Below are 21,718 nucleotides of genomic sequence, written 5' to 3'. Positions count from 1 at the left end.
GGGTTTTTTTGTGGTTCCATACAAATTTTAGGATTGATTGTTCTACCTCTGTGAAAAATGCTGGTAGTATTTTTTTTTAAATATTTTATTTATTTATTTGACAGACAGAGATCACAAGTAGGCAGAGAGGCAGAAGCAGGCTCCCTGCCAGGCAGAGAGCCCGATGTGGGTCTCGATCCCAGGACCCTGGGATTGTGACTTGAGCCGAAGGCAAAGGCTTTAACCCACTGAGCCACGCAGGCGCACCAATGCTGGTGGTATTTTGATAGGAATTGCACTAAATGTGTACATCGCTTTGGGTAGTATAGACTTTTTTTTTTTTTTTTGGTAGTATAGACATTTTAACAGCATTTGTTCTCCTAATCCATGTGCATGGAATGTCATTCCATTTCTTTGTGTCCTCTTCAATTTCTTTCAAAAGTGTTCTATAGTTTTCAGAGTACAGATTTTTTTTTTTACCTCTTTGGTTAGATTTATTCCTAGGTATCCTATGGTTTTTGGTGCAATTGTAGACGGGATCAATTCCTTGATTTCTGCTGCTTCACTGTTGGTATATAGCAATGCAACAAATTTTTGTACGTGGGATTTTATATCCTGCGACTTTACTGAATTTGTGTATCAGTTCTAGCATTTTGGTGGACTCTCTGGGTTTTCCACATAAAGTATCATGCTGTCTGCAAATAGTGAAAGTTTGTCTTTTTCCTTGCCAATCTGGATGCCTTTTATTTCTTTCTGCTATCTGACTACTGAGACTAGGACTTCCAGTCCTATGTTAAATAACAGTGATGTGAATGGACATCGCAGGTCTCATTCCTAACCACAGAGTAAAAGCTCTCAATTTTTTCCATTGAGAATATTAGCCACAGGTCTTCTGTATATGACCTTCTGTATATGATGCTGAGGTATATTCCTTCTACCCCTACTTTGTTAAGGGTTTTTATCATTTTACTTTGTCAAATGCTTTTTCTGAATCAATATTGAGAGAATCATATAGCTCTTATCCTTCCTTTTGTTAATACTGTGTACTGCATTGATTGATTTGTGAATACTGAACCACCCTTGCAGCCCGGGAACAAATCACCACTTAATTGTGGTGAATGATTCTTTTAATGTATAGTTGGATTTGATTTGCTGGTATTTTGTTGAGAATATCTGCATCCATGTTCACCGTGATATTGACCTGTAATTGTCTTTTTTAGTGGGGTCTTTACTGGTTTTGAAGTTAAAGTAATGCTGGCCTTGAAGAAGGAGTCTGGAAGTTTTCCTTTCATTTCTATTTTTTGAAACAGTTTGAGAAGAATAGGTACTAACTCTTCTTTAAATGTTTGATAAAATTCCCCTGGGAAGCCATCTGGCCCTGGACTTGTGTTTGTTAGGAGATTTTTGATAACTGATTCAATTCTTTGCTGGCTATCAGTCTGTCAAGTTTTCTATTTCCTCCTGTTTCAGTTTTTGTACTTTATATGTTTCTAGGAATTTATCCCTTTCTTCCAGATTGCCTAATCTGTTGGCATATAATTTTTCATAACATTCTCTTGTAAGTATTTGTATTTCTGTGGTGTTAGTTCTGATCTCCTCTCTTATTCATGATTTTATTTGGGTCCTTTCTCTTCTGGATAAATCTGGCTAGGGGTCTATCAAGTTTATTAATTTTTTCAAAGAACCAGCTCCTGGTTTCAATGATCTGTTGTACTATTTTATTTCTACATCATTTATTTCTGCTCTACTCTTTATTATTTCCCTTCTTCTGCTGGCTTTAGGCTTCACTTGTTGCTCTTTTCCTAGCTGAAAAAAGCAGGGAAAAGTTAGATTGTGTATTTGAAATTTTTCTGCTTCTTGAGGTAGGCCTGTATTGCTACATAGGTCCCTCTTCTGATCCCTTTTACTGCATCCCATAGTTTTCGGACTGTCATGTTTTCATTTTAATTTGTTTCCACATAGTTTTAATTTCTTAAGTTTCTGGTTGACCCACTCATTCTTTAGCAAGATGTTCTTTAGCCTCTTATGTATTCGTGGTCTTTCCAAATTTTTTCTTGTAGTTGACTTCAAGTTTCAGAACACTGTAGTCAGAAAATATGCATGGCATGATCTCAATCTTTGTGTACTTGCCGAGGCCTGATTTCTGACCTAGTATGTGATCTCTTCTGGATAATGTCCCATGTGCACTAGAAAAGAATGTGTACTATACCACTTTGGGATGAAATGTTCTGAATATATCTGTTAAGTCTATCTGGTCTAGTGTGTCATTCAAAGTCATTCTTCGTTTCCTTGTTCATTTTCTACTTAGATGATGTGTCCTTTGACATAAGTGGGGTGTTAGAGTCCCCTACTATTCCCGTGTAATTATCAATGAGTTCTTTTATGTTTGTTACTGTTTTATATGTTTGGGTGCTCTGAAGTTGAGGGCATAAATATTTACAATTGTTAGACCTTCCTGTTGGATAGACCCCTTTATTATGATACAGTGATCCTCTTCATTTCTCTTATAAGCAACATGTAGATGGGTCTTGTTTTTTTAATCCATTCTGACACCCTATGTCTTTTGATTGGAGCATTTAGTCCATTTACATTCAGAGTAATTATTGATAGATAAGAATTTAGTGCCATTTTATTACTTGTTTTGTCATTGTTTCAGGAGATTTTCTCTGTTCCTTTCTAATCTTAGTTGACTTTGATCTTTCTTTCCCAAAGAGTCCCCTTTAAAATTTCTTGCAAAGCTGATTTAGTTGTCACAAACTGCTTTAGTTTTTGTCTGTCCGGGAAACTATCTCTTCTTCTACTCTGAATGACACAACCTTGCTGGATAAAGTATTGCTGGCTGCAGATTTTTCTCATTCAGCATGTTGAATATATCATACCACTTGCTTCTGGCCTGCCAAGTTTCTGAAGACAGATCTGCTGCTAGCCTTATTTGTCTTCCCTTGTAAATTAGGGACTTCTTCTGTCTTAGCGTTTTAGGACTTTTTTCCTTACCTCTGTGTTTTGCAAATTTAACTACGATATGTCTTGGTATTGGCCTGCTTTTGTTGATTTTGATGGGAGTTGTCTGTGCCTCCTGGATTTAGATGTCTATTTCCACATTAGGAAAGTTTTCAGCTATAATTTCCTCAAATAAACCTTCTGCTCCCCACCCCCACTTACCCTCTCTACTTCTGGGACTCCTATGATACAAACATTATTACACTTTACGGAATCACTGAGTTCCCTAAGTCTACATTCGTGATGTAATATTTTTCTTTCCCTCTTCCTTTTAACTTCATTAATTTCTATAATCTCTCTATCACTTATTCATAGCCCTGCTTCTTCCATCCTTGTGGTCATTACATCCAGTTGGCTTCAAATCTCCATTATTACATTTTTCATTTCAGCCTAATTTTGGGGGGCTTCTATCTCTATAGTAAGGAACTTCCTAGAGTCTTCTATGCTTTTCTCAAGCCCAGCTAACATCCTTATGATTCTTCCTTCCAATTCTAAATCAGACATACTATTTCTATCTGTATTGATTAGATCCCTGGCCATAACTTTTTCTTGTTCTTTCTTTTAGGATGAATTCCTCTGCCTTGGCATTTTGTGTAGGTCTTTGTTTTCTGTGTGTTAGGAAAGCCTGTCATGTTTCCTGCTCCTATAAGTAATGACTTTATGTAGAAGAGGTCATATACTGTCCAGAGCCTGGCACTTAGAAGTGTCTCTGGTATATGCTGTGTACACTCTGCTGCTGTGTTTTGGCTGCTCTTTTCCTCAGGTCAGTCCTCTGCAGTTTCTCCTTGCCTGCAGTGGGGAGTGTTTGGACCTTGGCCAGAGTGTGGTGAGTTTTAACTAGATGCGGTCTAGTCTGGTCTGCTTGTTAAAGACACTTAATGCTATTTCCACTAGAGCCGAAGCTTTGCAGAACTCTATGGTCAGCAGACATGTTGTGTGCAGGGGTGTGTGCTGGTCTTCTGGAGGAGGGGCCTGCTACTCTAGGGCTTGGTGTAAGCAGTTTAGGCCACTATTGTTGGCCTGTGCTGCTTACTGAAGTGAGTTTATGCTAAGTGAAGAGGGAGGAAAATGGCGTCACCCAGCTCCCTAGTCCCCAGAGAGGAGAGTCTGCATATACCACTATCCAGGAAGCCATCCCAGAAGAGCAAACAATCTCCCCTCATATGTCCCAGGCATCCCTCAGCTTGCTGCTTTCACCCTGTGTGTGTTCCAGCCATCTGTCTGTCTGGACGGCAGTGCACCTTGTAGTCTATCCCAAGCAGGCAGTACTGAGTTTTGAAACTCCAAACTTTAGGGACCTGGCATGGCATGGGCCTGTGCTGGTCTTCAAGGGGAGGGTCTCACTGCACCGGGACTGATGCGGGTTTGTCCCAGAAGGGCAGTCTGCACCAAAGTGCAGGTGCATGGAGTTTGAAATAAAGCACAGTAAAAAGCCAGTGTCCAGGTTAGTCACCCTCAGCAGGTGTCTCTGCACCTATGATGAGGGGTAAGGGAAGGAAATGGTGCCCACTGACTCTTTTGTCCCTGTCACCGCTCCCAGATGAGCTCCAAGATTGGGGAACCATCTCTCCCGGTGAGTCCCAGGGGATTCTAAATATTAACAATGAACAATCAAAAACTGAAATCCAAAAGATACCATTTGCAATAGCATCAAAACTACACAATACTTAGGAAGCAAATCTCACAAGAAAAACTGCAAATCAGGGCACCAAGGGTAGCCCAGTCAGTTAAGCGTCTGACTCTTAGTTTTGGCTCGGGTCCTGATTGTAGAGTCATGAGACTGAACACCATGTCAGGCTCCATACTCAGCAAATAGTCTGCTTGAGATTCGCTCTCTCCCTCTGCACCTCCTTTCTCTCTCTCTAATAAATAAATCTTTTTAAAAAAGCAAACCTACAAATCCCTGAGAGATGATACAGGTCTAAATAAATGGAGATGTGGTGCTTATGTATGTATGTGCTCACAAGAGGAGCAAATCAAAGTCTCATACACTGCTGATGTGCAGATAAAGTAGTATAACCCATTTTAGCAAACAGCTGAATAGTGTACACACCTACTATACAACCCAGCCATTCTCCTCCTAGATATCCATCCTGGAGAAATGGAAATATACATCCATACAAAGAGCTGTCCATGAATGTTCAGAGCAGCTTTACTGATAATCACCCAAATCTGGAAACTATCGGAACTGCCATCAACAGGTGAATGAATAAACCAATCGTGGTTTTATCTTTACAAGATAGCTACTCAACAAGAACACGAATGAACTACTGATACACACAACATAAATGAATCTCAAAATGATTAAGCTGACTGAAAGAAGCCAGACAAAATAGAATATATATTGTAACAGTCATTTATGCAAAGTAATCAGTGGTTACTGAAAACAGAATAGAAATTGTTTGGAGATAGGTGAGGGGTGGGGAAAAGGTACTACAAAGATATACCAGAAAAAATTTGAGAGCAATAAATATGTTCACTATCTTAATTATGGTGATGGTACATATATCAAAATTTAACAAACTGTACACTCTATTGTATGTCAACTAAACAGCCATAATGTTTAAAAACATTAAAAAAAACAGCTGAAATAAACTGCAATACATCTATTTTAACACTATGAATTCCTAATAATTGCAATACATCTATTTTAACACTATGAATTCCTAATAATATTAAAATACACACATTCCTGTTCCCTTTGGAGGATGCTAAGAAACCAACTCATTATTTTGAAAATGAGGAAATAAAGAAATTCAAGTATTTCTTTTTCCTCATATGATTACTAATTAAGAAAAACTAAAAACTGCAGTTTGATCAACCTCTTGGATCTTGCTTTTATGCTGTCAGGGAGGTCTAGAGCAGTAGTTTGTCTATGGCTAATTAATATCCACTACTGAAGCAAGAGTCTCCTGAATACACTACCTAATGTCCTGTGGAAGATGACTTTTTCCAGTTTGGCTAGAAGAACAGGCACTATTCTCAGCACTGTGCAAGGGCCAGGCAGTGTTCCCTCTAATCTATCATCTGTGGAGGGCGGTTTCTCTAGCCTTGTGCAGTCTCCTCAAGCACATCTGCTGGTCAGTGCTCTGCTGAATATTCAAAGAAAAACTCTGAAGATCTCCAGGCTTCTTTCTCTATATACAGTTCTCTCCCTTTTAGTATCCCCTCCTGTGAATGGATGACTTGATCTCGTCTGACTCTCAGCTCTGTCTCTTCAACTCAGGAAGGCTGTGTTCTTTAGTTCCCTTCCCTTGTGTTGCGACTTGGAAACTCTCTTGGGCAGTAAGGGGTTAACAATCATAGGGCTCTTCTCATTGGTTTCCTATCTCTAGAGATCATTGTCCTTCACTGGTTAATGTCTTGAACTGCTGTTTCATGCATTTTGTCTGATTATTTCTAGTTTGTTTCAGGTAGCACGGTAAATCTGGGCCCTGCTATTCCACTTTGACTGGAAGCAGAAGTCCTCCAAGTGCCCTTTCTAATACTCAATATATCCCACTTACGGCTAATGGGAGCCTGTTCAAGCTATCTCCTGAGTCTATTCAACATAAGCTTTGATAATCTTAAACCTCCTTGCTCTATGTTATGAAAAAATACTACACATTCACCTTGACTATTCCCTATCTCTAATCGAGAATCAGTTGTTTTTTCCAAGAAGCCTTGATCCCTTGAGAGAAAAATTCTCTAATGGCCAATATCTCAGGGTGCTCAAAGTGCTCAGTGGTGTAAGGTATTTTGCTATTTCTAAGCCTTTCTAGGACAGAACTGGGTTTTGTGTGTGTATGTGTATTTCAAGAAAATACCTCATGAATCCCTATTGATATTACCTATTCAAATTTATCTAACTTCTTTGATTTTATACTTTTATTCTTTCTTAACCTAAAAATCTAGGTTCCTAATATTAACATAGTTATTTGCTATATCCATATACAAATATACATGGTTTCTGGGGCGCCTGGGTGGCTCAGTGGGTTAAAGCCTCTGCCTTCGGCTCAGGTCATGATCCCAGGATCCTGGGATCCAGCCCCGCATCGGGCTCTCTGCTCAGCAGGGAGCCTGCTTCCTCCTCTCTCTCTGCCTACTTCTCTGCCTACTTGTGATCTCTGTCAAATTAAAAAAAAAAAAAAAAATCTTAAGAAAAAAAAAACAAATATACATGGTTCAGAATCAAAATCAATCTTATATGATTACTAAAGCAGTTGAAGATTTGTTTATACTTCTTTTTGTCCTTAAAATACTGCCCAGTAGAGAAAATTAATTATTTGCCACATTTTAAAGTGTATTAAAGTATTGCCTCTCTGTGTGGTTTAGCCACAAGCATGACACACAGGGCCATTTAATTCCTCGTTTATTTTTAAGGATTTCTTCCTTCATTATTACTTCTTTTTGTTTCACAATTACTTAAAAGCATTTGCATGACTCCAAAATCACACCTAGTAACTAAAATTACATCCCCTGTATTGCAAAATTTACATCCATAAGTAGTGGTCTTTAATACGGCAGGATACAATTATGATCTGTAATACAACTGCTGATCAACAACTAGAATTTGAAATTGGAAACACCATACCACGTACCTTATAAGGATGATGACATGGTAAGACCTGAGAAATACTCAGCAGAGGGAAGTCCTAAGACTACAGCTATCCAGCCAGAACAGAGGATTAACGATTCTGACTGGTGCAAGAGGACAAAAAATGTAGGGTGTAGGTCTCCAGCAGAAAAAACATAGAACTGAGAAATTATCTGAGAAGTTTAACCACACAGAAAATTAGATAAAAATTATTTGAAAGAGCTGTAGAAGAGAATTGAAAAAACAAACAAACAAAAAAGACAGCTAGGAATATGAAGCCAAGCAGGTAAAAAAATCAGACAACTCCAGTAAAAACAAAGTATAAAGAAAGGAAATGTAACCACAGTATGCTATTCAGTTCAGCAATAATACTTATGTACTGTAGTATAACTATACTGAGAATACAAGCAAGGGAAAAGTAGTGTAAGAGCTTAAATCTTCACCTACCATAATAGAACATCAATAGGTAATATTTTAAATTCATAAATAAATAGTCAAGAGATTGAAAGTGGTTTACCTTGGGAATGAGACCAGGAACACTGGTGGTTTGGTTTCAAGTACTACAGTAGTATTTAATTGTTTCAACTGTGCATGTCTTACTCAGAGAAAAATAGGTTTTTTGTTTTGTTTTGTTTTGTTTTTTTAAAGATTTTTATTTATTTGTCAGAGAGAGAGGAGAGCGAGCGAGCACAGGCAGACAGAATGGCAGGCAGAGGCAGAGGGAGAAGCAGGCTCCCCGCCAAGCAAGGAGCCCGATGCGGGACTCGATCCCAGGACGCCGGGACCATGACCCGAGCCGAAGGCAGCTGCTTAACCAACTGAGCCACCCAGGCGTCCCAAAAATAGGTTTTAAAAAAGAAAAAACTGGGGCACCTGGGTGGCTCAGTCGGTTAAGCAGCTGCCTTCAGCTTGGGTCATGATCCCAGAGTCCTGGGATTGAGTCTTGCATTGGGCTCCCTCCTCAGCGGAGGGTCTGCTTCTCCCTTTCCCTTTGCTTGTGCTCTAATAAATAAAATCTTTAAAAATAATAATAAAAAAGAAAAATCTGCCAAAACAATCATGATCTATACACCTTAACTACAGGCTACATGTTAAGTGAACTTGTCAACCAAGTTAATAAATGTGGAAAGTTGCCTGTCCACAAGTTTATCAACTTGCGCACTTCACAAAATATTTCTTTTAACTAAAAACATCAAGCAAACCTCCATTCATCATCATAATGGGTTTTATGAATTTTTCAGCAGCACTAGGTTACCTATTCACTCTGAATTAACAAGAGTCTGCTTAATGCAAATTTACAAGTACTGGCTTAATCAGAATGACACCAACTAGTATAATTTTTGCCAAAAATAAATTTTAGATTGGTCTGTAAGGGCCAAATGGATAGAGGTCATTTATCCTCTATCCATTAAGTGCTCTATCCTATAAATGTTGCCTAGATATAACAAAAATTAAATGCTAGTCTGATAAAAGGACAGCCCTCAAAGATGCAGTTAGTTATCTTTTGAGCACTTGGCAACATCAACTCCTGTGCTACCCTCACATCTAGCTTGTCAGCTGGCTTAAGCCTGTGACTTTTCCCGATAAATGACAAAGCAACGTGAAAGATAAACAGTACCTAAATGAATCTATATTTTACTAATATTTACTATTTTACAAATGAGGCATCAAATAAGTACAGTTATGTTATTAAGAAGCCTGACTACTTTTACCAGTTCTCTCTATATAATAAAGGTTGAAATAAAAAAATTAAGATTTGAAATAGAGCAATATTCCAGAAACTTATCACAGAAACTTATTAAAGCCATAGTATAATTTCAGATCTCATACAATGAACACGATAGAATTTCAACTACAAATATTTTCAGTTCAATATATGGGGCCATACTTGCCAGTTGATATATTAAGGATACAGAGCATTTGTCTTCAGGTAAGTAAGTGAATACGAAAAATTTATTTTATTCATATAACATGACATCACCTATCACCAAGAAGACAATAAAATGAACACTGTTAATAGCAGAGGGTCATTATTACATCTTCAAATGGCTTTATGCCAAATATGATGCATAAGCTGGTGGTTATATTCAGACCTACACTTGGGCTCATGTGTATATATTCATGTATTCACATATGGGAATATGAATATGTAACAATGTTATTATGATTTCTGAAGTTTACCTCCACAATAGAAGCTACTACAAAAGTTCAATGAAAGGTTCCACTTCAAATAAGACATAGAGATGAAAAAAGAGATAGTAAGAAACCCAGAGAAACTCATCCTTTTATGAATAAGTGATAACTCTTAATTTACCACTTAATATAAACTCCATTATAATGTTATAAATTCTTTGCCCCAAAAATAATAGTATAATGACAGTGTTTGAGTCAAACATCTAGAGCCCTAACAAAAAAAACACTGGGGTTGTAATGTACTCTTGGACTTTAACTAACTGGATTCTGCAGTGCAGTGTTACCCAAAAGAACAGTGTATTTTGAGACCAGCTCACTATAAATGCAAAATATTTATGACAGATTACTTTATTTCTCATGTATGAAAAATTCTGACTCATTCATTTGTCTTTTATGGAGCTTTTGTAGCATGGGGATCAAATGGTCCTTCCAAGTTCAAAAGTCTCTCCTTATGGGAGAAAAAAAAAAAAGTAACCTAAGTGTCTTTAAATTTCTTTGCCAAAAGGGATATACCATTCATTCTAGGCATTTTAGGAGGAAGGTAAAGTGACAGTGACTCCCAAATCCTCCTGTAGATGTTCAGATATTGTCAGTTAAAAATGACCAAAAATGTTTTAAAAATAAACAAATCAATGTCCTAATGAATCATACAGAATTAATTTAGGGGTAAAAAGACATATTCCTTGAGATTTTTGTTTTAAAATACTACATAATAAATGTAAAGACAGACACGAAGCAAGCAGAACAAAATACTGACAATTACTGATTGCAAAGGAGAATTTATGAAGTTCACTATTAATTTTGTATGTTTACAAATTTTCATATTAAAGATGATAATGAAAAATAGCATTTTACTGATTACTTGAGAATTCATTAACAAACATGCACATAAAACTTAAGCAAGTTGTAACTTTAAAAAAATAAAATACACTAAAAACAAACAGGCTGAAATATTAAACAGTGGTTGTATTGGAAATATGAGAACCTGAGAGATTTCTTTATTCTTGACTTTTCATCACTTCCTCTTCCCCATTCCCCAAACACGTTGATTTTATGACAGGGACATATATCTACACACATATACATATCTAACAAAATCAAAATTGAAGTAGTTTCAGGCTTAAAATGGAAAATTTAGTTCTTTAAAATAAATTAATAAGGATAAAGGATTTACCTGCTCTTCTCTTTTCTGCTTGCGTAACTGCAATCCCTCTTCCTCCCTCCTTCTGCGCATCTCATCAGGATTCAGGGACTTATTTTTATAACTTTTCAAGCGAAAGTTCTCTTTTCCTGGGGTAGTCATGATTTCTACAAAAATGAGAAAAAGGAAAAGAACAAATGAGCTTGGCTTATGGTAAAGAGTTCTGTTATTCTAACAGCACAGCTGAATCGTTACTTTTTTTTAGGAGATTTATTAAAGTGTGCATGTCAATAGCTTTCGTATTTTCACATCTATGTGCAAACCATTACCACAGTCAATTTTTTAACGTTTTCATCACCTCAGAAAGAAACTGTGTACCACTTGGCTATCACTCCTCTCCAGGACATTTCATACAAACAGAATCATACACATTATCTTCCGTGCCTTGCTTCTTTCACTTAGCGTATTTTTAAAGTTCATCTATGTTGCAACATCTATCAGTAGTTTATTCCTTTTTATGACTGAATACTACCCCATCATATGGATATACCCCATTATATTTTATATCTACTCATCAACTGATAGACATTTGGTTCTTTCCACTTTTTGGCTATTATGAATAATGCTTCCATAAACATCTCTGGACAGGTTTTTCTGTAGATAAATGCTTTTATTTTTCTCAGGCATATACCTAGGAATCAAACTGTTAGGTCACATGGTAACTCTGTTTAATCATTTGAGGAACTGTCAAACTATTTTTCCAAAGTGCTGCGCTACTTTACATTCCTACTAGCAGTGTAAGGGGGCTGCCATTTCTCTATTATCACAATTTTTGATGTCTGCTGTCCTTTCACATATTTTCTAACTGTATATCCTCCATAAAAAGTCAATTCAGATTCTTTGCCCATTTTTAAATTGTCTTTTTTTTCTTTTATCATTAAGGTTATAAAAATCCTTTATATATTCTAGACTGAAGTTCCTTATCAGAGTGGTGCCTGAGTGGCTCAGTTGGTTGAGCATCTAACTCCTGGTTTCAGCTCCTATCATGATTTCAGGGTCACGGAATCAAGCCCTGCATCAGGCTCCCTGCTCAATGTGGAGTCTGCTTCCCCTTTCCCTCTCAAGTGCTCTCTCTTTAAAAATAATGGACTGCTTTTAAAAAAAAAAAAAAAAGTCCCTTATCAGATATACAGTCTTTAAATATTTTCTTCCACTCTACGGGTTTTCTTTTCACTTTCTTAATGGTGTCCTTTGAATGGTGTCCTTTGAAGGAAAACAGAAGTTTTTCCTTTTGATGATGTACAAATTAATCTATTTTTGCCGTTGCTCATGCTTTTAGTGTCATACTTTGGGATTCTTAACCCTAAATTTCCTTCTAAGAGTTTTAAAGTTTTAGCTCTTACATTTAGGTCTGTCATCTACTTTGAGTTAATTATTATTTATGGTATGTGGTAAGGGTCCAACTACATTATTTCACATATGGCTACGCATTTGTTCCAGGTACCATTTGTTGAAAAGACTATTCTTTCTCCATTGAATGGTCTTGATACCCTTGTTGAAAGACAAATTAACCACATCTATGTGGTTTTATTTCTCAACTCAATTATATTCCATTGATCTCAACTCAATTATATTCCATTCCAACTCAATTATATTCCATTGATTCCACAGATATATCTGTATGTATATCTCTGTGCTGATTCCACACAATCTTGACTACCATTTTTGTAGTAAGTTTTGAAATCCCGAAGTATAAGTCCTCCTATCTTAGTCAAGATTATTTTGGCTCTTCTAGACACCCTGCAATTCCATATGATTTTAGGATCAGTTTGTCAGTTTCTATAAAGAAGCAAGCTGGGATTCTGACAAGGACTACACTGAATCTGTAGGTCAACGTGAGGAGTACTGCCATCTTAATGTTAAATCTTCCAATCCACAGACAGGATATTTTTCTCTTAGATCTTCTCTAGTTTCTTTCAACAAATATTTTATAGTTTTCAGTGTTTTATAATTATTTTGTTAAATTTTTTTCTATTTTAATTTTTTTGATGCTATTGTAAATGGAATCTTTTTTCTTGATTTCACTTTTGGATTGTTCATGACAAGTCTATAGAAATACAATACATTTTTGTATACCAATTTTGTATTCTGCAACTCTGCTAAACTTGTGTATTAGTATTCTAGTATTTTTTAGTGGATTCCTTAGGATTTTCTAAGTCATTTCATACAAAATCATATCATCTGCCAGAGACAGTTTTCTTTCTTTCCAATCTTGAGGTCTTTGTGTATTTTTCTTTCTTTTCTTTTCTTTTTTTTTTCTCCAAAATTGCCATAGCTAGGACCTCTAGGTAGAAATGGAGAAAGCAGGCACTCTTGTCTTATTCCTGATTGTAGAGGAAAAGTGTTCAGTTTTCCCCATTAAGTATGATGTTGTCTTTGAGTATTTCCTAGGTGTCTTTATTCATGTTGAAGAAGTTCCGTTCTAGCCCTTGTTCTTTGGGTGTTTTTTATCATGAAAGGGTGTTAGATTTCATCAAATTTATTTTGTGTCTATTATGAGAACAATGTGACTTTTGTTTATTTCCTGATATATGTTATATTAATTGGTTTGTGCACTTCACACTAACCTTGCATTTCTGGAATATTACGCCACTTCGTTGTGGTGTAAAATTCTTTTTATATGCAATGAATTAGGCTTGCTAGTATTTTGAGGATTTTTGTGTTCATCTTTATAAGGTAAAATCTGTAGTCTTCTTGTGATGTCTCTGGTATCAGGGTAACATTAATACTAGCTTCATAAAATAAACTGGGAACTTTTCCCCCTCTCAGTTTTTAGGAAGAGTTAGCATTAATTCTTCTTTAAATGTTTGGTAGAATTTAGCAGTGAAGCCATATGGGTCTGTGCTTTTCTCTGTGGGTAGCTTTATGATTAATCCAATCTCTTCACTTGCTATATAGGTCTATTCGGTCTGTCTATATAAGTCAGTTTCAGCAGCCATCTTTCTAAAAATTTGTCCATTTGGGGGGCGCCTGGGTAACTCAGACAGTTGGGTGTCCAACTCTTGGTTTTGTTTCAGGTCTCATGATCTCAGAGCTGTGAGCTCGAATTCTGTGACAGGCTCCATAGCAGGAAGTCTGCTTGAGATTCCCTTTCTCTCCTCCTACCTCTGTCCCTCCCTCCCCCTTGTGCTCGCTCTCTCAAAAATAAATAAATAAATCTTTTTCTTTTTTTTAAGATTTTATTTATTTATTTGACAGAGAGATCACAGGTAGGCAGAGAGGCAGGCAGAGAGAGAGGAGGAAGCAGGCTCCCTGCCGAGCAGAGAGCCCGATGCGGGGCTCGATCCCAGGACTCTGAGATCATGACCTGAGCCGAAGGCAGCGGCTTAACCCACTGAGCCACCCAGGTGCCCCTAAATAAATCTTTTAAAAATTGCCCATTTTATCTAAGCTATGTAATTTATTGCCATGCAGTTGTGCACAGTATTCCTTTATAACCCTTTCCATTTTTGTAATCCCAGTAGTAATGTTCCATCTGTTATTTGTACTTCAAGTAATTTAAGTCCTCTTTTTCTCTATGTAAGTCTGGCTAAAGGCCTACCAATTCTGTTAATCTTTTCAAAGAACCAGTTTTTGTTTCCTTAATCTTCTCTATTTTTTTCTATTTTCTAGTTCGTTAATTTCTACTCTCTTATTTCCCTCCTTCTGCTTGTTTTAGGTTTACTTTGCTCTTCTTTCTCCAGTGACTTAAGGTGGACGGTTAGTTATTGATTTGAGATCTTCTTTCTTTATATAAGCATTTATTACTTGTGTTAGTTCCCCTCTAAGCACTGCTTTAGCTGTATTCCATGTTTTCTTAAGTGGTAACTTCATTTTTACTTATCTCAAACTATTTTTTGATTTCTCTTTTCATTTGTTCTTTGACCTACTGGTTATTTGGAAGTATGTTAATTTCCACATATTTGTGAGTTCCCCAAAGTTTTGTTAGTGATTTCTAGTTTCTTTCCACTGTAGCCAGAGGACAACTTTTGTATTATTTCAATCCTTTTAAGATGTTTTGTGGCCTAGCAATGGTTTATCCTGAAAATGTCCCACATTCACTTGAGAAGAATATATATTCTATTGTGGCTGGGTGCTGGTGGTGTTCTACAGATGTCTCCTAGCTCTAGCTGGCTTGTGGTGTGGTTTCTTTGGTGATCTTATGCCTAGTTGTTTTGTACATTACTAAAAGTGGCATAGTGTAGTCTCCCAACCATTACTGCTAAATTGTCTATTTTTCTCTTCATTTCTGTCAGGCTTTGCTTCTTGTATTTTGGTGCTGTTACTAGAGCCATATATATTTAAAACTTTTACCTTTCTAATGGATCGGCTCTTTCATCCCTTTCTCTCTAGTGACATTTTTTTGTTTTAAGGTCTACTTTTTCTGATATTAGTATAGCCACTTCAGGTTTCTTGTGGTTTTTGTTTGAATAGATATATTTTCATCCTTATACTTACAATGTATTTGTATCTTTAAACTTAAAGTATATCTATCTCTCGTAGAGAGCATATAGTTGGACACTCTGACATCTCTGACTTATATTATACAGTTTAATCAATTCATGTTTAATATTACTTACATAGTTGATTTATGACTGTTTTTTCATTTTCTATGTGTCTCATGTCTTTTTTGTCCCTTTACCACTCTTTGACTGTTTTCTTTTGCATTAAGTGACTATTTTCTAATGCAGCACTTAAATTTCTTTAATGACCTTTTCACTGTATTTTTTTGTTTTGTTTTTTTCCCCCTAGGGGCTGCTCAAGGGCTTACGATACACATTTTAACTTTAGACTTACAGCAGCTTCAGACTTATACTAGCTTAATTCCAGAAAGATATAGAAATGTTGTGCTATATAGTTCTATTGCCTTTTCCTCCATTTGACAGCATTGTTGTGATATATATTACATTTAATGTTACAAATCCAACAATGCATTATAATTATGACTTTAACACCTATAGTCATTTTCTTAGTTTTACATAGCCTTGCCTCCACTCACCTCCTATGTGCTGCTATTGACAGATACATTACAAATACACTACGTTTCTACACCTTACAGGCCCAAGAACACATTATACATATTTTATTTTATACAACTTTTCTTAAAAGATTTATTTATTTATTTTAGTGAGAGAGAAAGAGAGCAAAAGCTAGCACAAGCACAAGTGGCATGGGGAGAGAGAGAATCTAAACCAGACTCCATGTGAAGCACAAGCCCAACACAAGACTCCATCTCATGACCCTGATTGTGACCTGAGCATAACCAAGAGTCACACACCTAAACAACTGCACCATCTACACACCCCCAAAACTGCTTTTTAAATCAGTTTAAAGTAAAAAGAAGAAAAAGATACTATATTCTTTTATTCTTATATTCGTATTCTTATATTCTTTTAAAATTACTTTTACTGGTACTCTTTCCTCATATGGATTCAAATTACCATCTGGGATCACCTGCTTTCAGCCTAAAGAACTTCCTTTAGCATTCTTGCAAGGGTCTGCTAGTAATAAACTCTCTCAGTTCCTGTTTATCTGGGAAAATCTTCATTTCACTGTCATTTTAAAAAGAGAGCTTCGCTGGATATACAGAATTTTTGGTTGACTGTATCTGTCTTTGAGTGGTTGGAATATATTATTACACTGCCTCTGGCCTCCACTGTTTCTGCTGAGAAGTCAGCTATTACTCTTATCTGGGCTCCCTGATAAGTCAATTCCTTGAAGAGATTAAGAGCTATTTTCTGACAGGCTTTTCCCCCTAACTACCCAACCAAATCTCTGAACCAGAACCCCAACGTAGGAGTCCAGACAACAGCACACTTCTCTGAGAGCTACCCCCCTATAGGAATGGAGTTAATTTGTTTAGGGTAGGCGGCAGCCTGAGGTCTTACCAGCTTGTCTCTTCTGACGTGGAATCACCACCTTAGAAAATAGAAAAGATATCTATTCCCCAGTACTCCCACCAGCTCTGCACCCAGGTAGAGCCTCTGTTCCACAGTGGGGACTGGACAGAAGACAGTCCTCTGCCTCTCCACCACATATACCCAGAACTTAGCCTAAGCACCAGGCAGCTAGGGGTAGGACAAGAAATCCTGATATCCTGCTCCTCCCAAGAAAACCTTCTCTCCAACTGGAAGCTCTTCATTTACTGTATGCCCTAGGATCACTTCTAGACGATTTTAATAGTTGTTTTTCAAGTTTCCCCCAATTTTACTAGGGAGTGAGGCTGTAGAGCTCCCTGTACTGTCGGGCTGGAATTCATAAAACAATTATTTTTAAGATGATTTTACTGCAAGCCTGGATTGAGAATCATTTGATTTATAACGTGCTATGTTGCAACATCTATTTTACCTGAATCTATTAACAAACATACAAGGCAAAATTATTCTCATCCTTTACAGTTAAGGATTCAGGATGCTAAAAAAGGTTAAGTGACTCGGCCAAGGTTACACACTTAATACAAGACACAGCAAGGATATGAACCTAGGTTCCTGATTATAAACCTGATGCTCTACTGTTATGGACTGAACTGTGCTCCCTCCTACCAACTATGTATTGAAGCCCTAAATTCCATAATGACTACATTTGGATACATGGCTTTTAGGGAGGTAAGTAAGGTTAAATGGGTTTATAACAGTGGGGTCCTGATCCAGCAGGATTACTGTCTTTACAAGAAGAGAAAAAGACACAAAGCAATATCTTCCCCCATCTCCCCCTGCCATGTATACACAAAAAAAGGACATGTGAGGAAAGATGGAGAAGGTAGTCATCCACACGTAAGGAAGATAAGCCCCACCAGAAACCAACCCTGTTGGCACCTTGATCTTGGACTTCTAGGCTCCAGAACCGGGATAAAATGAATTCTGTTGTTTAAGCCACCCAATCTGTGTTATTTTTTATGGCTGCCCAAGCAGACTAATATATACACTTAGTGGTATTTTGTCAGATTGAGCTTTATCAGACTGAAAGGCAGAGGAAATGCAGATGAAAATTTGAAAATAATTATGAAGGAATCATTTAATAGTGCTGAGAAATGATCTAGAGAAAGAAGCTAGATTCCTGAAGAAAGCAGTATTTTGGCTCTGAAGTATCACAGTATAGCATTATAGTAGCAGTGTGACAATGATGACCCAAGTTCAAGAATCAGAAGTTTTAGGTCAAAGAAAGGAGAAAGACTATGGCAACAGGGCAAGACCTAGATAAAGTTTAACAATACCAAAAACAACTGGGCTTCAGTAACTGCAAACCTGTACTCAACATGGAGCGGGAAGGGCACACAATTAAGGGAAGGCAATGTCAGGAATACACATATACAGAGAGAAAGAGTAAATGATAAAACAGATGGAGTTAAACGTAAAATGAACAACTGAGGAGTGGGGGTGAAGGGTAAAAAGAGGACCTTTGTACACTTCTTGAAACTCCTATAAGCTTGAAATTACCGCAAAAAAAATTTTTAACTAAAAAAAATTTAAAAGGAAAGAAATGCTCATAAAAAACTACTATTTACTTGCTTCCTTTTATTACAGTGACATAAGAAGCTAGCCCAGAGAAGAGGGCTGGCCTCGAAGTCCTGTTTTCAAATTTACTTCTCAGCACAGTGATGTAGAAAAAATACTAAATTCTGTGAGCCTTGGTTTCCTCATTTGCACAATGGGGATATTACCTTCTAAGGTGAAGAGAAGATGAAAGCATACTCCCACTGTCCAGCCCATACATAGCTCACACCTGATATTTGTGTAATGAAGAAATGGCTATAAATAGCTCTAAAGGTTCAAAAAAAAAAATCTCTTCTGACTAAAGTGATGGGGTATAGCTCCATAAAGGAGATGGTGTTTCAGCTAGGTTGTGAAGGATAAATAAAATTTCAGCAGTTGAAGTTAAAAGAGAAAGACCCACAAAATGTGAGTACAAATTAAAGGACAGACATTAGAAAATACAACTGATGAAGAATAGCAGTAAGTTGATTTGATTAGAAAAAATGCTCTTCAAAAGTACACAAACATGAGAAAAACAAGCACCTATTTTCTTTCTCTTTTTGCTAAACTGCAGTATCCAAGAACTCACAAATGACTCTAATGCTCAAACTAATAATTTCTATCATCCATATAGTGCATTGGTGCCTTTGAAATATTCTTCCCTTTTAAATTACAGAAAGGCTCACGTTAAAAAAACAATACGGAAGGGTAGAAACAGATAAATGAAAATGTACCCCCGCCTAAAGGTAACCACCATCAAGCTCTCTGCATAGCCTTTCAAAAACTGGTTATACTACTATAAAACCTTTTGGTTTTTGTTGTACACTGATGGGAAATTATAAACACAATTCTGCATTTTTGCTTTAACTCTGGACAATCTTCCATATAATGCCTATAGAGTTAAATTACTTTTAATATACTAATTTTTATACCAAAATGACCAGACCCTAAACATCACTGACCTTTAAGCTTGTCTCCAATTTTCTATTACAAACAATGCTGTAACCAGTATTCTCCTTCGTGTATTTGTACATATTCTGCAATTATATCCAATAATGAATTCTAAACAGTGGAACCTAAGATCTAAAGTATGTGCACTAAAAATTTTGGCAGTCCAAGTATGCCATAAAACAATGTGTTTAGTGTGCCAATGTACACCAGTGAATATGAGTGCATCAGTTCCCCACCACCATCACTGTTAACTCAAGACTGATTCAAACTTTTCCACATTTGACTGTATCATACGTGAAAAAATGCTTCTCATGAAAACTACTTTCATAATACTAAGATGTTATATATGCTTTTTTTTTACTTTCACGCCTAAGCTTTTCAGAAGCTTTACTACATGATGACTTCATCACTCTGACACCTAATAGAATGTGTGCTGTGTATTTCTGTTCTAAAATTTTGTTTTAATTTCTAATACAGTAAATAGTAACAAATACAAAAGAGCAACATAAACAAAAGTTCTCTGGGGTCCTCAGTAAATTAAGAGTGTAAACAAGTTCCCAGGCCAAAAACTTTAAGAACCCTTAATCCAGTCATTTTTGGTTTTTTGAAAGATTTATTTGTCAGAGACAGAAAGAAAGAGAGCACGCACGCATAAGCAGGGGAAGCAGCAGGCAAAAGGAGAAGCAGGTTCCTCGCCAGGCAAGGAGTCTGATTCAGGACTCGATCCCAGGACTAGGGGATCATAACCTGAACTGAAAGCAGACACTTAACTGACTGAGCCACCCAAGCGTCCCCAATCATATTTGTCTTAAGGAAAAAATAGTCATTAGAGATTCAGATAACATTCTAATCATAGAGTGAGGAAACTCAACATCTTTAAAATACTGTCTTCTTGGTCAGGAATTAAACATGTATTTACACTTATCTTTTTTATTGCAATGATAAATGTGAAATTTCCTTCCAATATATTCTAATTGGCTACTGTCTATATATGAAAAAATTACTATACATAAATTTTTTAATCCAGCCAGTGAATTAAATCAGCTACTGAATTCTGTTTCTGATATTTTCAGCTGACACTCTCAATATTTAATATCTCTAAATAATTGTAACTTCTGCCTCCTCCATTCTAAAGTTAGTATTCCATTTCACTTCCTATTTAAAAATATTTAACTAGTACTTCCAGGACAAAGTTACAATGTTAATTAAGCAACAAAGGCTAGAGCAGGCAATTTTATCTCATTTCTGGCTTTGATCTATGTCTAATATTTTGTTAACTAAACATGATACTAGGGTATTTTTTAAAAGTCAGGTTTACTAAGGTATTATTTATAATTTACATAAAGTAAAACAACATTTAAGTAAATACCACCACAAACAGAGAATATTTTCTTTACTATGAAAAGTTCTATCAGGTCTCCTTCTAGTAAATCCACTCCCTCTCCAACCCCAGGCACTTAGTGATTTATTTTTGTCCCTACAGTTTTGCATTTTCCAGAAAGTAAAATAAATGGAACCATCCAATATGTAACCTTTTGAGTGTGGCTTCTTTTAGTCAGTATCAACTAATTTAATATTCATAATGTTGTTTTATCTAGCAGTAATTCATTCTTTTTATTGCTGAATTGTATTCCACTGTATTCCACACTTTATTCACCACTTGATAGACATTTGGGTTGTTTGCATTTTCTGGTGATTATGAATATGCCACTATAAACTTCAAATACGGTTTTTGTATGAACAAGTATTTTCATTTTTCTTGGTAACAACCTGCGATGACACTGCTGGGTCATATGGTAACAATATGCTTACTTTTGTAAGACTGTCATACTGTTTCTCAAAATGGCTGTACCACCATGCATCCCTACCAGCAACCCATGAGCTCCAGTTGTGTTGCACTGCTGTTCTGAGATACTTTAAAAAAAAAAAATGACATCTACAGACAAAGGGCTGATATCAAGATCTATAAAGAACTTCTCAAACGCAACAGTCACAAAACAGATAAACACATCAAAAAATGGGCAGAAGACATAAACAGACACTTCTCCAAAGAAAACATACAAATGACTAACAGACATATGAAAAAATGTTCATCATTAGCCATCAGGGAAATTCAAATCAAAACCACATTGAGATACCACCTCACACCAGTTAGAATGGCCAAAATTAACAAGACACAAGTGTTGGAGAGGATGTGGAGAAAGGTGAACCTTCTTACACTATTGGTAGGAATGCAAGTTGGTGCAGCCACTTTGGACAACAGTGTGGAGATTCCTTAAGAAATTAAAAATAGAGCTACCCTATGACCCTGCAATTGTACTACTGGGTATTTACCCCAAAGATACAGATGTAGTGAAAAGAAGGGCC

At 36.6% G+C, this 21,718-nt stretch overlaps 1 protein-coding gene across 1 annotated transcript in view; it reads right to left on the bottom strand.

The window, feature by feature from the left end:
* KPNA1 (karyopherin subunit alpha 1) overlaps positions 1 to 21,718 on the bottom strand; it is a 66,840-nt gene that overhangs the window by 31,919 nt on the left and 13,203 nt on the right. Inside the window, exon 2 of the mRNA XM_047735291.1 lies at positions 10,923 to 11,056. Within this exon, the coding sequence (XP_047591247.1) occupies positions 10,923 to 11,051 (129 nt within the window). The 5' untranslated portion in view covers positions 11,052 to 11,056. The remainder of the gene's footprint in view (positions 1 to 10,922; positions 11,057 to 21,718) is intronic.

The sequence above is a fragment of the Lutra lutra genome, chromosome 1 (genome assembly GCF_902655055.1).
Source record: "Lutra lutra chromosome 1, mLutLut1.2, whole genome shotgun sequence".
Lineage (NCBI taxonomy): Eukaryota > Metazoa > Chordata > Mammalia > Carnivora > Mustelidae > Lutra > Lutra lutra.
This window is presented reverse-complemented; position numbering and strand designations above follow the sequence as displayed.